Here is an 18477-nt window from a genome sequence, read left to right as displayed (position 1 = left end):
TAACTGCACGTGCACTAATTGTCCCCGTAAAAGACGTGTTTTTTATTTTTTTGTTAATGTCCACTTTTAACTAAAACCACAAACTCAATATTTAATAATTACACTGGAATGATTTCACTTCATTCTACAGAGGCAGCGACACTGAAAGGTTCTGATTTAGGCTGTAACGACACAATGTTGTTGGTTTGAGGATAAATGAGCTAATTCTTTCACATCTGGACTACATTTAGAAGGTAAAAAAAATCAGATAACATTATTCTATTTGTTCAGTGAAAAAGAGGTTATTATTTAGCTCACGAATCAAAGCAGTTTCACTGACAGAAACAGAAGAAATTCGGACAGGTACAATAGCGACATCTGATGGATGAATAGGGAAACCGCAACTTTTACGTTACGTTACTGAGCTCCTTCTGAGTTCAGTGCCTGAGTGGGACTATTCTGACCGGTTGCACATGCCTCTGACCATTTCTCCAGTATTTGTTTGAGTCCAAACTTTCGCCCAGCTTCTTTCATCACGTCCTGCAGAATTGCTGGAAATCCCTTTCTGGTGTTCCTGGAAACTTCTGACGAGTCTTCAATCCCATCCCAGCTCACTGTACTGGACGGATCTTCATGCTGATGGCCTTCAGAGAGTAGCCCCGGCCCTTCCAGGAAATCCACTCCACTCCGATGGCATAAAGAGTGCTGTCGGCCCCCCAGAGGTACACGCCGTTTGGGTTTGCGTCGTGACAATCGGAGTACCAGAACCCTGCAAGGAACGATCGGGCGCAGTTGTTCACCCAGGTGTCCTGATCTTTATCGAATGTCGAGAACTTTTGTCCATCGATGAGACTCAGAGAGTTTCCTGAAGAAACAGAAAGTCACATAAATTTGCAGCTCATTATTTTCTTAAATTATAAAGTATCTTGCACAAATGTTTGTTTCTTGGTAAAACAAAACAGATCATAATGTGCTTTTGGAAATACTCTTCTGATAAGGCAATTATGAATCCAAGCAAATAAAAAGTTGCTCAGTAAGCATGTTTTATTTTTATTTTTTCTTTTCGAAATAAATGGTAAAATATTAAAGTTGTTGATAAATAAAGTGCCAGATTTTTTTCCGCAGGTGCTAAACAAGAGGGGAACAGGATTAGGAATAGCTTGTTGCTTTAGGTGCAAACAGAACTCATGACATCTGCAACAACAAATGAAGTCAATAACATAACAAACTGCATTTGCATGCTAACTTTGTATTGTATTTTTTTTTAACAAGCTCAATAACACAAATAGTAAATTAGCCAATTATGTGGCATCGACAACATGAATATTTGTATTATTAAAGTTACTTTCTACAAACTCCTCTGAATATCCCTGACCATTTTAAAAGAAGGTGTCTTTTTTTATTGATTTTTCTTATTTCATTGTTTCATAATTTTTTTATCACACTTGAAATGAAGCCAAAGCGATTTCTAGTGAATTTTCATGTAGCATCATGGCAAAGTGTAGGGTTTGACCTCACCTTGGCACTCAGACAACAATTGGCCACACCACACACATTTATGAAATAAAAAAAATAATGATGATAATTTAAAAAAAAAAGACGTTATCTTACCATAAACAAAACAAAAAAAGTCGTTCTTTACCCACCTGCCCCTCCATTAGTGAATCCAGTCAGGTGAAGTCTGTAGCCGTCAGACTCTGGGCCCACGGAGAACGAGGTGTAACGAGCATACACCTTGTTTCCATCGAAGTCCTCCATGTCGATCAGCAGCTCTGTTCTCCTCTTAGTCAGGTGGAAGACGTTTTCCAGACCTTGAACACGACAGAAACATTGGAGAGAGTGATCTCTCTGAACTTTTGACTGGGGTTTCTCTCCAGTCTTCATAGCTGCTGCTGCGTTGGATTCATGTCTCACCCAGCCAGTATTCTCCCGCCGCGTTCCCGAAGCCGAACTTGTACTGATTCCAGGGCCTGTAGAAGTTCACGGAGCCGTCCATCCTCCTCTGGAAAACCTGCGGGGAGGTGAGGACGGTGATCCAGCTGAACGCAGCTCAGGGTTCCTCCCCGATGAGCTTTGATGCATTTTGAGTTGGATTTCAGAAATGGATGCTAATAACCAAATCACTTACAATGAGTTCAAACAGTGTTTAAGTGTTTTTTTTTGCTTTGGGTTCTTGTAAACTCTGACTGTAGATGGTGAGACCATAGATACATTTTTTGTTGTGAACTCAAAATTATTTCCAATAGTTTCCCTTTAATGAAACCAGCTGGCTACAGGTAAGAACGCTATCTAAAAAAAAAATAATAATAATAATAATAAAATAATGATAGGGATTCAAAATGCGTACAATTCCAGTTGTATTTTAACAGATGACTTTGAACTGAATCACAAAGGAAGCTTTTGAAACGTCTAAAATAATGAAAAGCAAATAATAAATTAAACAGCAAAAAGAAACAATCCCTACCGTCCACTTTCCTCCCAGAGAGTTCATGTCGCAGTAGACCTGCAGACACAAACATAGCAGCTGATTGAACCGGCATACTGATTCAGCTGCATATTGAGCCTCTTGTTTTTTTGTTTTTTTTTTTCACAAGGAACAAAAAGAAACATAGCCTGATTGACCCCCTTCTGGACTCTTGAACCAACGCTGTGAAAACAATGAGTCCCTTTATGTGTGAATCGGCAAGATACCAAGCATCAGAGCTCATAGATTCCTATCAGGCCAAACAAATTTGATGCTTGCTAGGCTGTTGTTAAAAATTAATTTTTTTACATATTAGAAATCATCTAGCAATATTGAGTGTACATGTGAACATTAACACCGGGCATTAAGAATCAGAATGTGATTATTAACTACTGACATTCCAGGAGGTTTGATCGTACCTGGACTGCCGACGTGCTCCCGATGGGATAGATGGTGTAAACTCCACTGGGTCGGCTGGTGTCTTGGTTGTAGACGTCGTTGCAGTCCAGAGGGAGGCTGAGATCTGAGCAGCTGGTCGCCACGGGAACCAGCAGGAGAAGGAACAGCTGCAGCAGAGGAACAGTTTATTCACGACAAGTCTGTAGAGTTAGAACCTTTCTCAAATCAACAAATCAACGAGGAACATTCAAGAGTCCTGCGTTAACATCATAAAACTCACCTTAATGTTCATTGCTCTTCTGTAAGGATCTAACATATGATGACTGTCAGGTAGAGTCTCAGCTGCTTTTATAACCAGCACAATGAGTTTCCAATTCATGAAAGTCCCCTATTTGGAAATCCGAGAGTTTTTCTTTCAAATGTGTTGCGCAACTGATCTGATAAAGTTACAGCAATACACCTCTCTAATACACCTCTCTACCTCTCCTTTTTTTTAATTTTAAAACACAGTTTCCCTCAAACCTCAATTCAGCTGTTGCCACTGAACTTCATGTGTTTTTGTAAATTTAGCCAGTTCATTTTACTAACTGTAAAATTTACCGTACCTGTCCTATACCTGGTCACTACCTGAACTACCTGAAATAAAGGTTCACATTAAACCTTTATTAAATCTAAACGCTCTGATTGTCCTTTTCATTGAAAGGGCTCTGGTCCATTGTTTTAGGATTTTATTTTATTTTTTGTCCCATTTTTACTTGTTAATGAAATCACAAAAATATTTATATACAACTTAAGCCGCAACTCAAAAACATGGGGCTGCCAGCATGCAGAGTTCTTTAAATCTTGTGCTACATTATGTTACAAAGATTAGAGGCCAAACATTTGAGTCACTGAAGCTTCATTACATATATTTAGGTTATAATCTGACCTAAGCAGTGTAATGTTAAGCTGGAACTAAGAGTGCTCTGATGTAGTATGATGCAATTATAAATTCCTTTTTTTTGTCTGGTGGGTTTAATTTTTGCCGTAGCTGTGGATTGCAACATTTTGGGTTGACTTGTTAACTTAAAGCACTAGAGTATGACTTAACAGAACCTAAACCTGGGAGAAAATATGTACAGGTTTTCCATCCATTCATCCATTAGCTGAACACCCTTGTCCCTAATGGGGCCGGGAGGGTTGCTGGTGTCTATCTCCAGCTGCGTTTCGGGTGAGAGGCGGGGTTCACCCTGGACAGGTCGCCAGTCTGTCGCTGGCAACTCAAAGACATACAAGACAAACAACCATTCACACACACTCACACCTAGGGAGAATTTAGAGAGCCCAACTAACCTGACAGTCATGTTTTTGGACTGTGGGAGGAAGCCGGAGAACCCGGAGAGAACCCACCATGCACAGGGAGAACATGCAAACTCCATGCAGAAAGACCCCAGGCCGGGAATCGAACCCAGGACCTTCTTGCTGCAAGGCAACAGCTCTACCAACTGCGCCACTGTGCAGCCTGTAGAGGTTTTCCTTTTCAAGAAAATTAAATACACAGTATTCATCAGAGACAACAAAAAAACAGAGGTTTATTTGCATTCTTTTTATTAGATTTGCCAACATTAGACTACAAGCATTAGAACAGTAGCATGAATGAAGTGATAATATAACTTTTTTTTTTCAAAAGCAATCATGTTGTTCAAAAATAGTCAAACATACACATTGTGTGACAGGAAATGAACAAAGAAAGCATAACTGTAAACCAATCATTAAGAATCAATAATAACACGAGTACAGGAAAAACTGATTATCAAGCACCGCAAACCTATAAACCCCCCACCAAAGCTGTAAAATAGTAAAAAAAATTAAATCATAACATGAAATCTATATCTATGGCAACATCATATATTTTTCCAATGTCAATCATATATAAAATCCTGGAAGGTCACAAGTATGTTCGACAATACACAGTTATCTATCCCATAGATGCGATAAGTGAACAAAAAAGCATTTAAAACATGAAGATCATCCGATTGTCAACAGAAAGATGCAAGCAGTCGTTTCTTGCACAAAAAGCAATTGTTTTAAAGTTGTACAGTTAATGAAAAAGGAGACATATTATGCAAAATGTTCTTTTTTGCCTGTTTCTGTCCTTTCATTGTTTCTACTGCTTATAGAAACAATCCATGAGCCAAAAAAAACCCCATGATTTGGCAATTAGTAAATGTTTTACTGGAGTCTGAACCGTTTCAAAAACCTCTGCAGTACAAATTCCGTTACTGATAGCAACTCCAAGCCCAGCCAAGTCCCTCGCCTGAAAACCCAACTGGGTTTCCACCCACTTCCTTACAAGAAGAATTATGTTACTGAGAGGAAAAAAACTCACAAAAAAATAACGACTTTCTTTAGATTTATTACTTGCTTTCTGGCAAGGAGAGACACATTGAGTTACACGGACTGCAGGTCAGAACCTGTCTGCTGGAGAGAATTTTTTTTTTTCACCTTCGCTTATTTATTCTCAGCTTTTAGGCAAACAGGCCTTTTAAAAACTGTCACACTTTAACGTGACAGTAAAAAACTACGGAGGAGGGACATGAGGGTCATACATAAATTATGATCAAAAGTCCAAAAAAGAGATGAGAAGTTTGGAACTGATTGATTGATTGATTGATTGATTGATTGATTGATTGATTGATTGATTGATTGATTGATTGATTGATTGTTGTAAATTACCTAGTGAGCTTTTGCTTTCATTACTCACACCTCTGTTTGAGCCATTTTTTTGTTTCAAACTGAACAAAATGTCTTTACAGACGCAGGCCCACGTAGCCGTTTCCCCCCCACATTTTCAGACATGGGTAAACGGGCTCAGAGAAACTGGCATGGAAAGTGTGAATGTGATCCACTTTCTCACCTCTGACTACATAATACGACAAAGAACCAGCGGGCCAATCCAGATACACGCCAACACAGGACAAGCCGGTCTTGGGAATAGGTTTTTCTGCGCAGTTTCCATTATGCTGTATGTAGAATATGGGTTGGTCGTTTTTCCACTTCCACCCCAAAGACCAGCTCATTGTATTGAGACCAATGGTATTCCATTCATTTAAATTTCCTTTCCTGTGTATTCCTTTGTAAGAAACACCAGCAGCGCTATCTCTACCTTTATCAATGTTCAGCTCCATCTCCCAGTAGTGGCGCTTTGTCAGCCTTTCTTTGAACATAAGCTGCAAGACTTCTTGAAATCTCAGGTGGTTATCGGGATATGACTGCTTGTCTCCGTGTGTCACACTCTTGGTTCCATTGAGAATGAGGTTTGGGTGAGCCGTGTCTGGATCCATATTGAGGCTGCTGGCGTCTGGGGGGGAGAAAAACAGGTAACCTGATCAAGGTCATGATTTCAAAAAAGGTCTGTAGAGTTTTCATTTGATGTGTAACATCATACTTTACACATCTGTCTAAATATTTATTTTCTAAGTAATCTTCAGTGCAAGAAGTGAAGTATTCATTTGGCTTTTATGTACACTGTTGCTAAACAACAACAAATTCAAGTGGATGCTCAATATTGTCACAAGACCCAAACACTTTGGTTCAATGTTTGAGGTGTTGCAAACAAGACTAACAAGACTAATATGTCAAATATATTTTTATGTTGTTATATGTTACACATTTTGTTAAATGCCACCTATATATCTTTCTTTTCTTTGTAAGGGACTCTGTTCCTCCTCTGACATATCAGATATAAATCCCTAGCTTTAGTCTGAGAAAACTTGTGACGTGCAGATAAATTTGATTTTACATTGGTCTGAGATAAAAATGAAAACAGTGAACAGTGACTTACACCACAGGAGATCTCTTCTTTCTGTTATTTTTTCCACATTATCAAAATTGGGTCTTTTAAAATCTTCCGTGATCAGTTTGTTGTTCCTGTAGTGGTAGATTGTCGCTCCTTTATATTTCTTGTTTTTCATGGCCGTTACTACAAATCTGTATTTTGGTTCGTTCTTCAGACCTGCCGCAAGCTCACCGATCTCTGCGGCTTTTTCTCTTATTCTTGTTAATTCTTCTTCTGAGAAGTACCACAGGTCCTCAGTGGCTGGACTGACATTCCCTGTGGCCTTGAAGTCCATTGTCTCCAGGTACTCTGCCATTTTCTGAAGATAAGGATCTGAAGGTTCCAGAGAGGTAAAAACGAAGCAGAGGACATCCTCTACTTCGGGGCGCAGAAGCTCCTCAACAACGTCAGACTGTTTTGGGAGGATCTTTGCTCCATCCATTGCCTCAACACAGGACTTGATCACATTGGATTCTCTTTCCATGTTTGCCATCCATTTATTTAATTTCTCTGAACTGAACGGAGACTTTTCTTTCTCATCCAAGAATCTCAACAGCTCTTTCTCGTCTTCTTTTCCTGCCCTGATGCCTGGAATCTTCTTTGCCATTAGTTCTTGAAGCTTCCCTACGTACATGCTACACTTTTGCTTGAACCCTGACAACATTGTGGAAATCTGTGGGAATTGATAGCTGTCTGCCAAACAATCATTGCATCTTATTTTCAACTTCTGAAGCTCTACCAGGGCTTTTTGAGCCTTTCCCAAAAGCCCAGTACTCAGTTCCATTATCACTTCGGAAGCTGATGGATCAAAATTCTTCAGTGGCATCAACCAGACCTTCAGTGGAACACTGTGCTCTTTCTTTTCACCTAGTAGCTTTGGCAGATTTACGTATGTCAGCAGTGCATCCTGGAATGATTTAGGGTTTTTGTCTGGAATCAGATCTCCATAGAATGTGCAGGAAAATGTGTCAGCCACAGCTTGTTCTTCCTTGGACAGTTTGAGGTCAACTTCTCCGCTCACGCTTAATAAGGGGAATTTGTTTATGGCAGCTTGGAGGTTGCCCTCAATCTTCTCAAGGGTTTTCGTGTCCACCTTGTTACTGTCCAACACAAAGAATGCATTTGCACCGTAAAGGATGCCGGTGACAACATGAGTGGCCAAACCCTTCATGTCATCAGCAATATTCAGCTGCTTCTTCATTTCATCAGCCGATAAGTTCAGCTGCTTGAACGCGGTGGTGGCTTTGTACTGGAAGGTTATGCGGCTTTGATTGTGGGATTTCTTCTTGTCATTCAGATACTTTGCAGATCCTCCGACTTCAATCAGACCGCCCAGAAAACTGGCTTTTAGAGAGGCATTCACATCCAGCAGATTAGACTTCATGTCCAAGGAATCAGAGGAGGTGATTTTGAAATGACTGCTATGCTGAGAATTCTCCATAATCATGTTTTGTAGGGTCGTTTCATCCCACAGAGTAACACCTTTAAAACATGATATCAGAAAGCAAATTAGAAGGAAACACAGTAAAGATACTTAAGCAAGACAAAAACATATTTTTGCTTCTCTGTCGGGTTACATGTCTTACCACCTATAAATTGTTTCTTAGGGAAACAGTAAAACTTTTTTTTTTAAAGAATTTGTCCACGTCTGAGCTTTGAAAAATATAAGTTGTTTTGAGGGGGTTTGTGGAAACCTTAAACAGGAAACCTTACGGTTAGCTGTAAATATTTTCATGCACTTTAAAAAAAATCAAATACATATAGCCTATAGGCATAAATTCAAGCTGCGAGACTCTCTTCAGCCTACTGGCATCATCAATTACCACGCCTCCGCCTCAGCCAACCAGCACCAGATTGTCGCTCCGCCCCAGCCAATCACCACGCAAGAGCTCGACGACTGTTTTAGCTAACATTACCTGCATCCAACAGTTTTACTCAACACAGTCGGCTTGTTTGGGGAAAGAACTGTGCAAAATTATTTACGTTTTGCTAATTTGCTGTCATGATTCTAACACACCGGAGCAGCAGGCCTCCTTCGCTGTTGCGCAGGTGTAAACCCAGCGCGAGCTTCTTTGCGTTTAATAACAGGTATGCTTAAACTACAAAGAGAGAGACAGAGAATAATGCGGCAAGTGTTGTCGGGTCCGGGAATCGAGCCCGCGACGGCCGCGTCGAGGACTGGGGGCCTCCAAGCGTGGGGCGCGCTGGCCTCTACGTCACCGGAGCACGCCCCATATTTCAAAAAATTTTAACAAACAAATGGCTTCTACCGCAATAATTATGTGAAATTAAATCAATTATATTCCATCTTCAGAAGATTTGCCTTTACCTTAACAGAGCTATTTGGTTCCTCCTATCAGTCTGTAGCTTCTCATATTGACGTCATCACACCAAATTTCAGATCTACCATAACTGACTGACACCTGCTGGCTTCAGGTTTGCAACCAGCTTGTGACTGAAAAACCAGTAACCTCCTCCCACTTGACGACATGAACTTGTTAATTCCTCTGTCCATTCTAGTAGCTGATATATTGTGAAAATCCGGCAGAAATGATGCACTAATCAGTCATGTTTACATAGAAACAACGCGCCACAGGCTTTGTTCGTGAGACTTGCGGTCACGTGGGTCGGTTGTGGGCGGAGCTTGGTAAAGTCCAAGGAGGCGTCCTTGGCAGCTTACTTGGCGCCATCATACAACCATGGTGTGGGCGGCTCTGCCATCTTGCCCTCAAAACAATGCAGGTTTTCCACATCCCAGTCGCGCTCAAGCAACCACTGCTCGCTCCCTGACCTCGGCCACCATGCTTCAAGCTTATCAAGTTTAACTTTTAAGTGTATAAATTGACAGCCTTCAATCTGCATGATGATTGATGTGGTTATCTGAAACAAAAATTGTTTGATGAAAATTTCTTGATTTCTATATTTTCTGAAAAAAGATATTTCTATCTGTCAGTAAATTTCTACTTTATTGCTAAGCAGCTCACACTGACACCAGTGTTAAATGTTTTAGAAATGCATCGGACTCTTTGTAAGAGGTATTTCAACAGCGCCAAATTTGCCTGTTGACATTTTTTATCTTCTTATTTATTTATTTTTCTACCAGTGTTTTTTTTGGCTCTGGTGGTTTTTTGTTTGAGAGTAGTTAGACAGGGTAGTGAAAGAGGGGGAAGACATGCTGTAAAGCTCAAAGGTCAATTGAACCTGCGATGGCCATGTCAAGGACTAAGGTGTCCTTTTGTGAGTTGTTCACCACTCCTGCACCACCACAACTCCCTGACTGGTACAGTATCTGTCTCTAGTGAAGCTTGTGTCATGACATCAGACGTAGGAAATGATCACGGCATTTCAAGTAAAGCCAAAATAAAAAGGTCTTTAAAATAAAAGTCTTAACTTTTAAGCTAATTCAACACAAAAAAGTAAGTCGTCATCGCTAAACCCAAAGAATTAAGTGACATTAATGTAAATATAAGTCCATAACATGAACTACAGCCCAAATACACTTTTTAGAGTGTGATTCACATATCTTTAGCAATAGTTCTGAGTATCTTTTACATTAAATTTTTTAATTAGAGATTTGAAAAGATTTGTTTGAAAACATAAAGGCTAATAGACATAAAGAAGTTCATTCTTACCTGGGATGATTTGATCTTTGTTAGCATTATATAGCATGCCTAAGGTAAAAGGTCGACCAAGAGCAGCAACTTGAGTAACACCTTTGTCCATGTTTCCTGCATGAAAAAAAAGATTCGATAACATGACTTAAATCTATCCATGTGTTGTGAAATAATAATGTTATTTGTTGATTAATCAATCAAATCAAATCAAATTGTATTTGTATAGCACATTTCAGCAGCAAGGCATTTCAAAGTGCTTTACATATCAAACACAGAAACACAAAGTCATCAAGTGGGGGGGTTCTTGCTTTTGCATCCTTAAAAAGATTTACCTGTTACACTTCTACTGTGTTATATGGAACAAAATACCTATTGGTATTTTTATTCCCACTCACGCTCACAATAACGCAGTTTAAAACGATGTAAACAGCCTTTCAAAGGGCTCCTGGCACGAGGCTCCGTACACATCTTTCAAGCAGGGACTCCGCCGTCCCTCACGGATTTTTGTGCAATTCTATGGTACCTGTTAGTGTCTAGAATTTACAGGGTTTCTGATACACGCAATGACCCTCAGTCACTCGCTCTTTTTCTTCCGGCACGAGGCTCTGTACACCTCTTTCACAGAATTTCGCTGTGGGACTCCACCGTCCCTCACGGATTTTTGTACAATTGCAACATAGAATCAACAATCAAAACACGACATTAAGTCAAGTTCCGTCATTAAATTTGTAGTTGACTACGTTTCAAATACAATCCTAAACAGGTGGGTTTTTAGTCACGATTTAAAGGAAATCAGTGTTTCAGCTTTTTTACAATTTTCTGGAAGTTTATTCCAAATTTGTGGTGCATAGATGTTGAATGCTTGTGTAGTTTCGGTCAGTGTAATGTTCCAGGTCATTCATATATGGAAAGAATATCTTTACATGATCTAGTAACTGGCCTGAAGAGTCAAGATGGAATGTAAGAAAAATTCAAAAGCTAAGTGAGCAGTTATGGACCTAAGTCTTGGAAAGTTTCAAGAAGGAGAGGGAATTAGTGATTGAGGGGACTCAGTATCGTTGGAGGAGGATAATGAGAGACGTGACTAGGGACAGATTGAGGAAGAGTTCATATTAGCTACTGCTTCCTGATAAGAAGGAGAGGAAATGTTCATGAAGAAGGAGCATTTCATGCAGGCAGAAGGGCAGGCGTGTACAAATCTGGGAGGGGGAAGCTAACACTAAGCTAGCAGACAGTCAGACAAACACTGGGAGTTGCAATAATGATGGCCCGTGGAATTAATAATGAACACGGTCTGAGAAGTTCCAGTAATAAGGATAATTATGAATTTCAATAGAAAGCCTGATAAGTATGGGAAAAGAAATAGAACAGCTAGAAAACAGCAATTAATACAATTTAAAATGTTTAAAAAATGGCTAGATACATATTCAATATATACCATCTAGGGGAGTTGAAGCCAAAATGTGGAAATGTTCAGCATAGGTTGATTGCAAAAATGTTAGGGTTGTGTGTTTAAAGTAACTGAAGTAATTACTGTTAGTAATTACTTCAAGTGAACTTATTGCACCATACCTCTGTTAAGGTATTCACCCTTTGTTATATTAACAAAGGATGGATAAATTGGTTTGTATACGTACATATGTATGGTAAACCTATTGTCAGCAAATAGGTTTTCATAGAGTTAAGAATAAATCATATGTTTTATATAATTTGCCTGTACTGGTGGCAGGAGCGCTGTCAGGAATCTTGGGCTCCCTGGCGAAAAAACTTCATTGTCCCCCCACGCAGCTCCTGTTACAATTTGTTGAGTCTTTCTGACCCATCAAAAGTGTCACAATTTTAAAGGCTTGCAACTGCTTTGCTCATGAATTTTACGTGCAACTGTCCACATACAGCAAGTAGGTTGCTTAAATTATTTTCTGTTAGTTTTAGCTTACTGAAATCTCTCTCCCCACGAGCAACAGTCATCAGCAACCTGCAAAATATGCATAAAGCAATCCAGACTTGGTCCAAAACAATGCAAATTAGTTGGGCTGGCTCTATTAAATTACATTGGGTCCAACTATAGTAAATGAGTTGAATCAACCTTAAAAGTTATGTTGAGCCAACACATTTGCTTTAAATTGGAACAAGAGAGTTACATAGAATATAAGGAAAGGAATGTTTAGCCTGCAGCAAGAGCATTTTAAAGTCTGGGACTAACTATGCTGAGTTTAATCTGGAAGTTTATCAAATCTTTATGAATTTAGGTTTCTTCTAAAATATGTGAAATAATGTTGAATTGGGGATGTGTCTACTTTTTACATAGATACTGTTTGGGTCAATTTGACCTGGCAGTCAATGAACCATATTTCACCACACAAACACAACACACCACACACATACATGCGCACGCACAGGAACCTGCTTTCTCATTATCATCTTTACTTCACTAGGAAACTGTGAGAGAGCAGGTGTTCATACAACGTTTGACCGGAACCTTTTCTGTTTCCGTGGACAAACTCCACCCATACTGAGTGACGCTCAGTAGACGTGGAGGAAAACATAAATACTCTCTACTTGACTCATTTGTCTTGACTTTAATCAGCGGGTCAATTTGACCCTGAACAGTATGTGTGTCTCAAGTTCAATTATAAAGATCACCCATTGAAAAAAAATAATTAAATGTGATATAAAGGAAATTATTGTTGTTGTTTTTTTTTTGTGTGTCCAGGTTTTTTTTCAGTGGACATAAAAAATGTAAATTCCATTTTTTACGTCCAAATGAGTAAATGAGCAGGTTGTGGTCATTGATCCTTAATTTCTGAGAAATAAAAAAACCCCATCATTGCACAAATGTTGATTGAAATGGTTAGTTTTGGATTTAATAATCAGATACAAAAATGTTTTGGACGAATGTTTTGGTTACTGACACTATTACATGACTAAACACTCCCTGGGTCAAATTGACCCACGAACATCATTGCTGTACCTCAGAAACGAACATAACCAGAGAGTTAAGACAGAATAAATATGTTGTTTAAATGAAAGTAGCATATATTTATCTTTAGCTGTGCAATAATTACTTACCCGGTGAAGTTGAGTTATGAAGATAAGTGACACGGTAATATTCTTGGCTTCTGACAAGAGTGTCCAGGAGCTTTTTTACTGCTCAGCTCACAGAGCTATTTATGCTGAATCGGAAGCCCCGCCCCTTAGATGCCTCATCTCCAAGCATGTCCATCCCCAAGGACACTTAAAAACTTTTATTGTGATATGATTGCTTACAATGTGGGATTATTTGAATTGTTTAAATATTGGTAAATTTTCTTAGTAATGGTACCGACTGGGGCTGCACAGTGGCGCAGTTGGTAGAGCTGTTGCCTTGCAGCAAGAAGGTCTTGGGTTCGATTCCCGGCCCGGGGTCTTTCTGCATGGAGTTTGCATGTTCTCCCTGTGCATGGTGGGTTCTCTCCGGGTTCTCCGGGTTCCTCTCACAGTCCAAAATCATGACTGTCAGGTTAATTGGTCTCTCTAAATTCTCCCTAGGTGTGAGTGTGTGTGTGAATGGTTGTTTGTCCTGTATGTCTCTGTGTTGCCCTGCGACAGACTGGCGACCTGTCCAGGGTGAACCCACCTCTTGCCCGGAACGCAGCTGGAGAGGAACCAGCAACCCTCCTGACCCCATTAGGGAAGAAGGGTGTAAGAAAATGGATGGATGGATGGATGGTACCAACTGACTTTTGATTAAGTAGCTTTTGAATTTGATTTTCACGGCTGATGTAGGTGTTACCTCAACAGCGCCATCTGTCATCAATTCTTTGCTATGTATTGTTTTACTCAACATAGTCAAAAATATGTTGAGTATATATAAAATTAATGAGTTTTATACATACTTTTATAAGGTTGTATTTTTGTTTTGTCCAGGTTCTTCTGGTTTCTTCTACTACATTTGCTTCAACAGATTCATCTTCTGTATTGAGTTTGCCAACTTGAAAAAGTGGCACAATAAATTCTTGACATGTTTCTTTTGTCTATAAGCCCCAATAAAGTTTGCTAATGCTACACATGTGTTTGGACCATTCTTCATTTTGGTTTTTCAATGTCAGAGTGGAATGAACTGCTTTTCTTTTGAGTTTTGGTCTTTCATTTTGCTACATCAGCAATGCATAATATTTTAGACTTATTTGGTTTCCAAATATCTAAAATCAGCATATCTTGGTAAAAATAAAAAAGAGACTGACTTAAAATAGTCGTTTTAAACCCTCTTAATGAAATAAGGTAGAAAAAAGAAAAAAAACTTAATAAATTGAGTCTGATGAACTTACTAAATGGAGTTGAATACACATAATATATTGAGTTGGTTAAACTCGTTAAAATAAATTGGATAAACTTAATTAAATTTCGTGTGACCTATTGAAGCAATTCAATTAAATTGGTTCAACTAATTTCTCTTTCAGTGTGTGGCTCCTTAACTTCAATTCATTAAAAGTGAAGCATCTGTTTTTCTAGTGGCTTCACCCTGGAATGTTTTGTGAACAGGATTCAACCAGCAAGTTGTAAGATTAGCAGGTTCTAATCTACAATGGCAAGTTGAAACAGCTGCACAGAAATTCATGTGAAAAACCCTGACGACTATCCAGTTTTCAGCACAATTACACATTCTACACAATCAATAGGTTGCACAACTGAGAATATTTTCAAAATCTTATCTGTGTCTGTTCTTTGTATTTGATGCATGAGGGTTGATTCAATCACTCTGTGTGAATATGGACAGACATAATCGACTTAAAATCTGGAGATGGACACTAACAATGTGACAAAAAGGATGAAAACAGATTGCAATTGTGGCATCCAGTCAGCCTTTTAAACTGTTACACCGATAAGCAGGATAAAAAACAGGAGCTGGAGCTGGAGAACAAGAATTACTCTTCAAAAAATGGATTTGGGTTGTAGATCATTTCATGGATGTATTTTCATTAATCTCACTTAAGTTTTTCTTCTTTTGCTTTAGAGATGAAAACTTACTTTTTGTGTTAAATTAACTTTACAAAGTTACAAAACCTGAACTTACAGGAACATTTTACTTTGATTTCATCTGAAACAATTGAGTTCAATGACAATTTTGTGTCCAACGTCTGTCCAGCATAATATATTGTGATCATCCAACCCAATTCATAAAGTTTATCCATCTTCATTTATTAAGTTTTTATAACTTAATTCATTAAGTTTAACATGATAAATTTAAGTCACTCTTACTCAAATCATTTATTTTTTCAAAGTAAGATGTTCCTTAAGCATCTGTTTTTCTAGTGGCTTCACCCTGGAATGTTTTGTGAACAAGATTCAACCAGCAAGATGTGAGATTAGCAGGTTCTAATCTACAATGACAAGTTGAAACAGCTGCTTGTTGTTCCTTATGGATTTTTGTGTCACGATTGTTTAGCCCAAGTTTTCATACATTTTAGACTTTTTTCCACATTGCATCTCTTTGCACAGATTGTAGCATAAAATGTCTCATAATTGTGAGATGGAAGGAATATTAATATTGTAATATTAATAATAATATTAATATGAATATTAATAATAATATTGTTATTTTAGTTTTTCAAATATCCTGTATGCTGAAAAAAGAAAATAGTTGAACCAACTTAATTAAATTGCTGCAATTGGTGATAAGTAGTTCAATTAAGTCAATCAATCAATCAATCAAACAAACTTTATTTGTATAGCACATTTCAGCAGCAAGGCATTTCAAAGTGCTTTACATCAAATCAAACACAAAAATACAATGCAACATAGAATCAACAATAAAAACACAACATAGTCAGATTCCGTCAATAAATTTGCAATTGATTACGTTTTGAATACAACTCTAAACAAGTGGGTTTTTAGTTGAGATTTAAAGGAAGTCAGTGTTTCAGCTGTTTTACAGTTTTCTGGAAGTTTGTTCCAGATTTTTGGTGCATAGATGCTAAATGCCGCTTCTCCTCGTTTGGTTCTGGTTCTGGGGATGCAGAGCAGAACCAGAACCAGAAGACCTGAGAGTTCTGGAAGGTTGATACAACAGCAGCAGATCTTTAATGTATTGTGGTGCTAAACCATTCAGTGATTTATAAACTAACAACAGTATTTTAAAGTCTATTCTTTGAGCTACAGGGAGCCAGTGGAGGGACTTTAAAACTGGTGTTATGTGCCCTATCTTCCTGGTTTTAGTGAGAACACGAGCAGCAGCATTCTGGATCAGCTGTAGCTGTTTGATTGATTTGTTGGACAGGCCTGTGAAGACGCCGTTACAATAATCAATACGACTGAAGATAAACGCATGGATGAGTTTCTCTAGATCTGGCTGAGACATTAGTCCTTTAATCCTGGAAATGTTCTTCAGGTGATAGAAGGCCGTCTTTGTGACTGACTTTACGTGGCTTTGAATGTTCAGGTCAGAGTCCATCACTACTCCCAGGTTTCTGGCCTGATCACTGGTTTTTAGTTGTAATAACTGAAGCTGTGCACCGACTCTAGATCGTTCCTCTTTAGGTCCAAAGATAATAACTTCAGTTTTGTTTTTGTTCAGCTGGAGGAAGTTTTGGCACATCCATACATTTATCTGTTCTAAGCATCTGTTCAGTGATTGGATGGGTTCTGGATCACCTGGTGACATCGTAATGTAGAGCTGTGTGTCATCTGCATAGTTATGGTAGCTGATATTATTTCCTGTTATAACCTGAGTTAGTGGGAGCATATAGATATTGAATAAGAGGGGTCAATTATCCAAATTAATTGATTAAGTATCCTACATGTGAAGTCATGATGCAAGCTTCACAAGGGACAGATCTTGTACCAACCAGGATGCTGTGGTGGAGCACAACTCACATAAGGAGAACTTAGTCCTCTACGCGGCCATCGCAGGTTCGATTCCCGGCCTGATGACCTTTAATGCGTGTCTTCCCCCTCTGTCATTATCCACCTTCCCGTCTAACTGCTCTCAAAAAAAGATTGTCTGAGCCAAAAAACCCTTTTAAAAAAGAGATCCTTTATTAGTTTACTTCTTTATTTGAAGCCAACTAAATGATTTGAGAGAGACTGACTTAAAATAGTCATTTTAAACCCTCTTAATGAAATAAGGTAGAAAAAAAAGAAAAAAAACTTAATAAATTGAGTCTGATGAACTTACTAAATGGAGTTGAATAGACATAATATATTGAGTTGGTTAAACTCGTTAAAATAAATTGGATAAACTTAACTAAATTTCGTGTGACCTATTGAAGCAATTCAATTAAGTTGGTTCAACTAATTTCTCTTTCAGTGTGTGGCTCCTTAACTTCAATTCATTAAAAGTGAAGCATCTGTTTTTCTAGTGGCTTCACCCTGGAATGTTTTGTGAACAGGATTCAACCAGCAAGTTGTAAGATTAGCAGGTTCTAATCTACAATGGCAAGTTGAAACAGCTGCACAGAAATTCATGTGAAAAACCCTGACGACTATCCAGTTTTCAGCACAATTACACATTCTACACAATCAATAGGTTGCACAACTGAGAATATTTTCAAAATCTTATCTGTGTCTGTTCTTTGTATTTGATGCATGAGGGTTGATTATATCACTCTGTGTGAATATGGACAGACATAATCGACTTAAAATCTGGAGATGCACACTAACAATGTGACAAAAAGGATGAAAACAGATTGCAATTGTAGCATCCAGTCAGCTTTTTAAACTGTTACACCGATAAGCAGGATAAAAAACAGGAGCTGGAGCTGGAGAACAAGAATTACTCTTCAACAAATGGATTTGGGTTGTAGATCATTTCATGGATGTATTTTCATTAATCTCACTTAAGTTTTTCTTCTTTTGCTTTAGAGATGAAAACTTACTTTTTGTGTTAAATTAACTTTACAAAGTTACAAAACCTGAACTTACAGGAACATTTTACTTTGATTTCATCTGAAACAATTGAGTTCAATGACAATTTTGTGTCCAACGTCTGTCCAGCATAATATATTGTGATCATCCAACCCAATTCATAAAGTTTATCCATCTTCATTTACTAAGTTTTTGTAACTTAATTCATTAAGTTTAACATGATAAATTTAAGTCACTCTTACTCAAATCATTTATTTTTTCAAAGTAAGATGTTCCTTAAGCATCTGTTTTTCTAGTGGCTTCACCCTGGAATGTTTTGTGAACAAGATTCAACCAGCAAGATGTGAGATTAGCAGGTTCTA

General features: G+C 38.4%; 2 protein-coding genes across 2 annotated transcripts; both read right to left on the bottom strand.

The window, feature by feature from the left end:
• Window positions 1-21: 21 nt before the first annotated feature.
• LOC122823032 (microfibril-associated glycoprotein 4-like) lies at window positions 22-3310 on the bottom strand. The gene is made up of 6 exons (XM_044102236.1): window positions 3123-3310; window positions 2863-3009; window positions 2444-2482; window positions 1894-1990; window positions 1626-1790; window positions 22-844 (listed from the first exon to the last, which is right to left on the bottom strand). The coding sequence occupies exons 1-6, from the start codon at window positions 3219-3221 to the stop codon at window positions 591-593; spliced, it is 801 nt and encodes a 266-aa protein (XP_043958171.1). The 5' UTR covers window positions 3222-3310; the 3' UTR covers window positions 22-590.
• Window positions 3311-4409: 1099 nt separating this feature from the next.
• On the bottom strand, window positions 4410-13396 carry LOC122823027 (stonustoxin subunit beta-like). The gene is made up of 4 exons (XM_044102228.1): window positions 13343-13396; window positions 10292-10387; window positions 6666-8141; window positions 4410-6182 (listed from the first exon to the last, which is right to left on the bottom strand). Exons 2-4 carry the CDS (start codon window positions 10380-10382, stop codon window positions 5632-5634), a joined length of 2118 nt encoding a protein of 705 aa, XP_043958163.1. The 5' UTR covers window positions 10383-10387; window positions 13343-13396; the 3' UTR covers window positions 4410-5631.
• Window positions 13397-18477: the final 5081 nt, after the last annotated feature.

Source organism: Gambusia affinis, linkage group LG20 (genome assembly GCF_019740435.1).
Source record: "Gambusia affinis linkage group LG20, SWU_Gaff_1.0, whole genome shotgun sequence".
NCBI classification, from domain to species: domain Eukaryota; kingdom Metazoa; phylum Chordata; class Actinopteri; order Cyprinodontiformes; family Poeciliidae; genus Gambusia; species Gambusia affinis.
The sequence above is the reverse complement of the archived record's forward strand: the minus strand, read 5'-3'. Positions and strand labels throughout refer to the sequence as shown.

Excerpts from the sequence above, each read along its gene's own strand:
- LOC122823032 (XM_044102236.1), bottom strand. The coding sequence starts at position 3,221 with ATGAATTGGAAACTCATTGTGCTGGTTATAAAAGCAGCTGAGACTCTA. Across the intron at positions 2,483-2,862 it reads GGAGCACGTCGGCAGTCCAG|GTCTACTGCGACATGAACTC; the intron begins GTACGATCAAAC and ends TTGTGTCTGCAG. Across the intron at positions 845-1,625 it reads ATTCACTAATGGAGGGGCAG|GAAACTCTCTGAGTCTCATC; the intron begins GTGGGTAAAGAA and ends CTGTTTCTTCAG.
- LOC122823027 (XM_044102228.1), bottom strand. The coding sequence starts at position 10,382 with ATGGACAAAGGTGTTACTCAAGTTGCTGCTCTTGGTCGACCTTTTACC. Across the intron at positions 8,142-10,291 it reads CAAAGATCAAATCATCCCAG|GTGTTACTCTGTGGGATGAA; the intron begins GTAAGAATGAAC and ends CATGTTTTAAAG. Across the intron at positions 6,183-6,665 it reads AAGAAGAGATCTCCTGTGGT|ACGCCAGCAGCCTCAATATG; the intron begins GTAAGTCACTGT and ends TCTCCCCCCCAG.